Below are 8485 nucleotides of genomic sequence, written 5' to 3' on the forward strand. Positions count from 1 at the left end.
TAGCAAGCTCGTTTTCAATTTTAGACAGCAGCAATTGCAATGAGGGATATTTGTACTGCATCTTAGACTTATTCAATATGTTAAATATTTTGTATTTGTTTTTCAGTGTCTGTAGGAGGCTCTTCTTGGGTCCCAGGAAACACACTTTTACAGAAGCTACACATATTCACCGTGAGACGGGGTCAAAGTTTTTGAGTTCAACCCTGCTCATCTGAGATCTTGAGGAATGGCAACCCGGATGTTCACTGTACAACACACACTGGTGTGCCATGAATAAAGGAACTAATAACTAGAAATAATATTACCTATATGTCTGCATTTCTTTTCATTTAGTTTTGGTTAGTCTTATAGTGAACATATACTGAAAAGCTAAAGTTTTTGGGGTCGAACTAAGCTTTTACATGACTTTAATAAGACTTTAAGGGTTGTTTTTATTTAATTGGGCAAAGAAGGAGCATGTCTTTATTAAGGTCCAATGTATGACTTAAATTAAACAAAAAACAATACGTTTAACAACTATTTAATATGGGAAAGGAGGATATAGTTACCATACATATATACCCGGAATCAGCACAAGCCAGTGGACTACCCGCATTAAATGTCGAGGACCGGTGCTGTTATGTATGTAAGATGTATATTTGACGTACTCGCCATCACCTGCGTGTGTCAATCAACTTGAAACCTTTACCAGAGAAGAACAGTCATGCTGCATTGCCATTGGTCGAACCGACGAGCGAGAGGTGGGACTAGAGCCAGCGCGGTCTGTGATTGGCGGAGAGGCGCGTTGATCACGCAAGTTCAGGAGGCACTTCACAAGTTCGCAAGTTGGATGGGAAGACCCAGAAGTGTGTGTGCTGTATCTGTGACAGACTGAGGGGACTGAAGTAAGGCGACGAACCACGCACGGTAAGGGAAACACGACTTTGCATGTAATGCGGATGTGTTTTAATTTCAGAACAACGACGTCTGTTCTGTTGTTTGTTCTTCCATTGCGTCGCCGACGTCGTTTCACTCACTTGTTCCTGGTTGCTTGATTTAATGTTGAGGTGGTAAGTATTTGTATTTATTGGTTAATGTTAGAAATTGTCGTGACTTTTAATCTCTGACGTGCATTACTTTACTCACACTGGCCCTTTTAAGATGTATTAAAAAAAGATGTTTCTGAGTTAACTCAGCGTTAAGTTTTATATTTCTTTGACCCTATCGCCATATGACATTTCCTGTCTCTGGCTTCAGTCCCTTCGCTCAAAGCAGTCTGAATAATTAAGCTTCACAGCCGTTTGATGAACTGCTTCCTTTGATGATGCTGTGTGTGCACTGCTGTGAACATGGCGCTTTTTGCTGACAGCCTATGCCTGTCTTGTAGTTCTCATGACCTTTTTTGGTCATTTTTCCCTGCTGAGACCAAGATAATAAGATTAGGCCTACAGCTGTAATCATACATTTTGGCTGTGTTTTGAAAAAAAGAAAAGCGTGGCTACGATTGCCTAGAAACTAGGTGCTTGTTTAAAAAGATATTAATAAACTGAGATGTGTCAACCCAGCCTCCCAAACCTGTACAGGTTATATTAGAGAGTAAGAACAGACTACAAGGCAGTGAAAATGATTTCCCCTCTGTTAAAAGCCATCGGCTTTGTGGCGCAGTTAAAATAATCATCTTAATACTGTCCTTAGAATACATTTTTTGCCTTTGTTGTGTTCCCCATGGCCATCTTCTGCATGCTCCCTCGTTCTGTCTCTAGTCAATCTCATGGTAGCTATATTTAGTCTGTATCTATTTAAGCCATTCCACTATACGCCCCACAATGCTCCGAGGGCCCGAGGCTAGATTCAGTAGGCTTCTCTTGGGAGGCACTCAATTAGGAGACCTAAATTGCGGAGCTGGGAGAGAATTGAATTTGGGGAGTGAAGTGTGTCATTACCCAGACAATGTGGTGTAAATGTAAGTGGTTAGCTCTTTCTGCATTCAATGAAGAAGGCCAGACAGTACAAATACGCACCTCTGTTATGTCTGATTCCGCTGTTTGAGAGGAAAGGCTTTATGAAGCTGTAATACCTGACACTCGTTTCTGACTAGCCGATGAAATTGAAAAGTCTGTTTGTGCTTGACTGATTTGGTCTAGAAATATATACTGTAGCCGTGTTGGTCATATGCATCACTACAGATGGAGATTCAGGAAAATGACCGCACCATATGTGCATCTTATGTTAAAAAAAAGTAAACTCCTTAGTAATGAAAACATCAGAATAGGTATTTACATTTGAAATCTGGTGGTTTGGAGACCCGTATATTAACGGATCAGCCCATTCTGCTGTCTGTATCCCTAGAATGGTGCCGGCCTTGGTTACCCGTGTCCCGAGCCAAAACATTCCCCAGTTAGTCAAAAACCAGGGTGACTAAAAGGCCCACAACACACACACAAACTACTAATGAAGAACTGAATTGTCCCAGGGAACTGGACTTCCTGCACACATACACACGCATGTACTCATGCACACACACAGAGCAATGTGTTACAGTAGCTCCTTTATTGACCGAAGGGGTGAGGCTGAATAGCAAAGGCTTGTATTCAAATCCTGCACATGGGTAAACAGAGGATGCAAATGTCTTGACGCTGCAGTACTCGCACTGTCACCCTAATTGTGGGCTGGTGGCCGGCCTCTGAACAATACGCCTGCTCACTTGGGGTTGTTAGCTGGCTCTTCAATAAAAAGTGTCTTTCCTACTTGAAATTTGCACAGCGAGCTTTGAGGCAGAGTGTATGAAGATGCAATGTATTCATGTAGTGGGACTTTCTTCTATTAATCATGTAATTTGCGTTGTATGTTCCTCTTGTGTTGCAGGAGACGGGCAAAGCCTCTAGGGGGCCATGTCTGGCAACAGCAGTGCTAACAACAGCTGGACCATCCTCACTCCTCAGGTATCACCACTCTGTGAAAAGCGTATGAACTAGTCACTGTGATTGACCTCATTGAAAATGTATTATAAAAAGGAGAACCACTTGTCCCAATTGATTTTTCTTTTGGGTCACCTGGATATGAAGTAGGTTTCTGTAATAAGGCGACCTTTTGTTTCTTGTCTTTTTTTTAAACTACTATTCCCAAATGCAAATTGGCTTAAGAGCCACTGGCCTGATGGCTAGATACACACACTCCCTGCCTTATTTAGTGGCACTTTGTCTGTAGCTGTTGTTTCAGAGAGTGGTGCTCAGAAACATGCATATAGTTGACTATCTTCAGGTTAGCCTGGATTGCTCCAGCAATAAATGTTTTCTGTGTGTCGTGTCCATTGACTGTCTGTTTGTTTAGGAGACTGCTGCTGACACCCTGAGGCCTTTGGCAGAGGGGACAGAGCATCATGGAGAAAGCCTTACATCTGCAGCAGGTGTTTGTCACAATACATTTGAGGATTTTAAAATTATTTAGGCACAGAAAAAAAAACATGGTTCTAATGGAAAAAAAACAATTAGAATTTCTAGTGAGTTACCTTAATAACTGATATAATTATTAGATAATTAATCAAATAAAAATAATATACAACAGTGCTCATGAATTAGTTGTATACACAGAGAAGCAGGTATCCTCAGTTAAAGTGGCTGCATTTCAAAGAGTCACAATTTAAATATGTTAAACTATTACTCTCAAAGTGTTCCTTCTTGCCTCCTGTGTCTGTGTTTTATGATCCAGGTTCTGGGGAGAACCAGCATGCAGACTGTGCAGAGCCTGCAGAGGGGCTTCCTGTGGAGGGACACCTGGTAAGACAGCAGGACACATCGTTTTCTATAATGTAATGTGTGTAAAACAGCTTAGTGGAATATTATGACGGGCCAACATTCTGCTGTCTTATTTTGTAACCATACCCTGCTTTGGTTGAATAATCATTTCTGAATTTCCAGGGGATAATGTGTAATACTGTTTCTACCATTGATTCTGATTGGCCAGTAGGTGTCCAGCAACAATATGACCCTTCTTACTAAGTATGACTCATTTAAACTGTTACCAGTTTGCAGCTTCTTGATTGATTTATATAATAATACTATATTTAATGTATTAAAAATGAACTGTTACATAATTTTTTCTTCTTTATTAAAGGCAGGTGCATAAAATGCAGAAACATTTCTTCTATCCTTTTTAAGTTGAAGGAATAGTTCGACATCTAAGAAAAATACACTAATATACATAGTAATCAGAAGTGGTTTAAAGCACTTTTAATATCTGTCAATTAATTATAAAGCTACAGCCTGGCTCAGTTGGATGCTAACAAAATCCTCCTGGACTAAAGAATGCTGCAGGAATTAATCTTTCAACCCTGAAATTAATTAGCTTTTTTTTCTTCTGATTCCCCCTGCATCAAAGTCAATGGGTTTGAAACTTCTGCTTTTCAATTCGGCTTGTTGCTTAAGTTTAATTCAATTTTTTTTAAAGGAAGCTCTAAAACCGCTCAGTGTAATAATTAAGAAGTTGTAATGCCCTGATTCTTTTGCCCAGGTATCAGAAGAAAAAACTGCAGAGCTAAGTGGCGACGCAAGCGCAGAGCAACACAGCGCCGTTACTGATGCTTCTGTTCCCACCTCTCTGGAAGTCTCCGGCAGCTTCGTCGCTGGCAGTGATGCACTCATCCAATCAGAGGGCCTACCTGAGGGCACAACACTGTCGGGCCCTGACCCCGATTCATTTTCTGACTCCTACACCCACATCACCTCTTCCCCTGATGAGCCCGCCTCGCTGCTGAGCACAGAGACTCTGGGCGGGGTGGAGTTTACACAGGAAGAAGAGAGTCTCACACAGGAAGGAACACAGCATCTGTTAAACAGGGAGGAGCTACAACAGGGAGGGGAGGAGTCAGACCTGTTTCCAAAAACAACTGACTTATGGAAACAGGCAGGTATGAACAATAAGACTTTACTCTTTTCATTATTAGATTAATATTACAATAACTTCAGCATCAGTCGTATGTGTGTGTCGTTGTATAAAGATCGTCTCCTGGTATGCCTGTATCCTTTCCTTTTTATTTCTTTCGAGACTAAGCCGTGTGTACTATTTGTGTTTGAAGTGTACTTGGTGGACCAGCTGGTTATGGAATTGTTCAGTATCTGGGCCAGGAGGTTGTCTGGAGAGGCTGTGGTTGGTACGAGGCAGGGAGCATGATGTGCCGGAGAAACCTTTAGTTGCATGACACCCTGCCGAAGTAAATTAGCGTCCGAGGGACTGGGACCTCAAAAAGTTTTTTGCAGTGTGGTGTTTTTTTGTCTGGAGCTCTTCTTTTGCTCTGTTGTGCATTCTTTCATGCACTTTGTTTACCAACAACTTCAGTGTCAGTGGGTTCTTCACAGTGCCCTTTTTATTGTACCATTACTCTTTTAAAATAAATTGTGATGCACATAGTTTGGGAACTTTGGTGCCAGAAGTTCCTAAAATAAGCATTTGAATCACTTTCCAGATAATATATTCAAGATTGTAATCCTTATTTATGCAGTTTAAGGGAAGAATAAGGAATGGCAATGGAGCAAATTAACCAGCGTGCCATGCAAAGCAAAGCCAATAAAGAAGCAACTCTTATCTCCAATGAGGAGTTTACTGTGGCGCCAGACCGTTTACAGCGCCACAGCTGCTGTGCTATCTAACATCTACTTTGTAAATGCAAGAGCAAATTTGAGCCCAATAATGTGCAGCAGCTTGACAGTAATAAATATGGCAGAAAATAATATTCTGTAATGGATACTTGCACATTAAATGTTCAGCTGTTTTCAACACTTATGCCTTGTGGGTACCCATAGAATAGATGCAATATGTTAATTGCAAAGTAACAGTAAAAAATAATAAAATTCATACTCTTCCATTCCACTGCTCCAGACTCTCTTGTGGATTCAGAGGTGGGTTATGGGGAACCTGAGAAGACGGGAGAGGAGGCAGAGCCAGAGCTGAGGAGAAGGAGGTCTCTCCTTGCAGCTCTGGAGCGGATCGGAAGGACAGAGGAGGAGGAAGAGGAAGGAGAGGAAGAGTTCCAGCTGCCACAGCGGGACGAAGACAGTGGATTCTCTGTGAACAAATGCATCCTGGGTGCTTTCATTCTGTTAGGCCTTGGCACCATCTTTTTCTCAGGTAGGCATCCCCATATGACCTGTTGAGGTAAACATCCCATTTGTTTTGCCTGGAGTTGCATTCAGGATTTCTCAAAGAACTTTGAGACGTTAAAGTGACGTTATTTCGAGGTAAATGCCACTAATAAGTAAACTAGACAAAGGATGCTCTGAGACTGAGGTGTATTATACCTACAGGTGTCTTCATGAACCTGGATGAGGGTAGGTTATGTATTGTACTTGTTTGTGAATGAGTGCTTTCTTTCGCACAGCATGTGTTTGAATGTGCATGCAGAAAAAAAGTCTTAAAGACTGAATTCAAAGCACTGCATGCAGACGTGTGTGCAGAGGAAGAATGATTCAGGCACTTTGCAATGAGGCTTACTGTATGTTCTGCTGTAGAATGAAAACCTTCATGTAAAATAATAATTATGAGCTTTTCTACCAAAATGCCAGATTTTTACGTTTTATAAATTACATCTCATCAAAAGTTTGAACTAAAAAGTTGCAAAATTAAAGATACAAGGTTTTCAACCAGCAATCCTATACAGTCCATAACCTTTCATTTTATAAATTGTATATATGCACATGAGAAGTACACATTCAATGATAAAGTTCTGCTTGTTGTTGGGTAGGTGACATTGTTTACTTCATATGCAAAGCTTTTGCTTGTTTTCTTTGACCGTGTTTATTCACATGCACATTAAGCTTTGCATAATACATTTGCAGAGAGTGACTATGGTACGATGGAGCTGAAAGATGCAGAGGCACCAGGAAAACAGGTCAGTCTGACGTCAGATTGTCACTTCTTTTCTGTCCCTCTATTCCGTTTGTGTTCTTTCTAACAGCTATTCATTATAAATACCATTTGCTTCCCTACTACAGTACATTGAGTCCCACTACATGAATGTTTAGTGTGATATGCTCAGCAGGAGACCACCCACAACACTGGCAACATTACTGCTATCGTCTACCAATTGTGCTATTCTGGAGTTTTCTTCTTTGCTGTCTCAGTGACACCTTCTGTTCTCTCACTTTTCGACTACTCAGTCTGGCAAATACTTATTCTGAGAAGTCATCTAAAATCTTTCCATTTTGTTGTACTGTGTCTGCAATTTGTTGACAGGAGTGGCTTAATCCCGAGGTTCCTCCACTCCCAGTAGATGCTGACAGTTCTGTGCTTCTAAATAAGTTAGCCGAAGGGAACCAGCCGATTTCTGTGCTAGAAGCTCAACTTCAGGTGTGACTCCATTCTGTCTTTCTCTCTCTCTCGTGTGTGTGTGTGTGAGACTGAGTTCGTAATATTCTCATAGGACGCTCTTTTCCTGTTCTTTTTTTACGAATATGAACAGAAAGAAGAGCTAAAAGTAGCCAAGGTACAGGCAGAAGAGGGAGCAAAGGAGCAACTGCGGTGGGAGGAGATGGAGAAGGAAAACAGTAGGTTGAAGAAAGAGATGGCATCTCTCCCTGTCCTTCAGAAAGAGAACGAGAGGATGAAGAGGGAGCTGGAGTGTGTCCCGGCCCTACAGAAAGAACTAGAAACACTGAGATCTACTGTGACTGAATTAAAACTCTCCTCAGGTACAAAGGGAGGAGGTAGGGAGGGGACGTGGTGGAGGGTTGAAGATGTAGAAGGATGATAGTTATTAGACCGCTAGGGAAACAGCAGTATGTTTCCTCCTTTTTTCACTTTTCTGTTATTCACATTTCAATGATCACTTCTTTGTAATTTGTAGTCACTTTTTGTCTTTCAGCAGCCAGTGAAGCTGCTCAAGAAGCTGTGAAGGACATCACGTCGCCCCCGAGTGGCCAGCCAGAGAACAGCACGCAGGGCTCAGCTGGATCTACAGAGACACAGCATGAGAAGCCAAGGGATGATCAGCGGGAGAAGAGGAAAGATGTAAAGAAGGATAAAATGGACATGGGTGAGAAGGAGAGAAATAAATCTGAATGGAAGGAAGGAGAGAATAGGGAGCGCAAAGATGGAGGTAAAACAGAATGGAAAAAGGGAAATCATGAGCAAGGAAAGTTTGACAAGCAGAAAGATAAGGATGGCAAGCAAAAGGGACACGGTGATGAGACAAAAGGGAAGGAGAAAGAGTGGAAGAAAGAAAAGACTAGCAGAGGTGACGAAGGAAAGCAATGGAAAGTTAAGGAAGGGAATAAAGAGTGGGTAGAAAAGAGTGAGAGAAAAGAAAGAAAGGAGGAGAAAGACTGGACAAAAGCAAATCATGAGAACCTGAAGGATGGTAAACAATGGAGGGGTAAGGAGGAAAAGAAGGATTGGAAGGTAGGAAAAGACCATGGAGGAAAGCACAAGGGCAAGGAAGAATCGAAGGGAGAGAAGGAATGGAAGAAGGGAAAAGGTGGCGTTGAAGAAAGTGGCAAAGAGAAATGGGAGAAAA

The 8485-nt window shown here is 41.6% G+C and overlaps 1 protein-coding gene across 5 annotated transcripts in view; it reads left to right on the forward strand.

Annotated features, from left to right (window-relative positions):
- Positions 1-822: 822 nt before the first annotated feature.
- Positions 823-8485, forward strand: part of pbxip1b (pre-B-cell leukemia homeobox interacting protein 1b) — an 8834-nt gene continuing 1171 nt past the window's right edge. The window contains exons 1-11 of one of the 5 annotated variants that reach the window (XM_079228068.1): positions 823-906; positions 2845-2921; positions 3310-3385; positions 3688-3755; positions 4489-4885; positions 5854-6102; positions 6279-6302; positions 6810-6862; positions 7207-7320; positions 7433-7661; positions 7838-8485. The exon at positions 7838-8485 is cut by the window's right edge and continues 1171 nt beyond it. In XM_079228068.1, coding sequence (XP_079084194.1) covers positions 2871-2921; positions 3310-3385; positions 3688-3755; positions 4489-4885; positions 5854-6102; positions 6279-6302; positions 6810-6862; positions 7207-7320; positions 7433-7661; positions 7838-8485 — 1909 coding nt within the window. In that variant the 5' untranslated portion in view covers positions 823-906; positions 2845-2870. Of the gene's footprint in view, positions 907-2844; positions 2922-3309; positions 3386-3687; positions 3756-4488; positions 4886-5853; positions 6103-6278; positions 6303-6809; positions 6863-7206; positions 7321-7432; positions 7662-7834 lie in introns of all 5 variants that reach the window. The other 4 variants (XM_079228067.1, XM_079228071.1, XM_079228070.1 and 1 more) reach the window with 4 other exon arrangements.

This window comes from Taurulus bubalis, assembly GCF_910589615.1.
Source record: "Taurulus bubalis genome assembly, chromosome: 12".
Lineage (NCBI taxonomy): Eukaryota > Metazoa > Chordata > Actinopteri > Perciformes > Cottidae > Taurulus > Taurulus bubalis.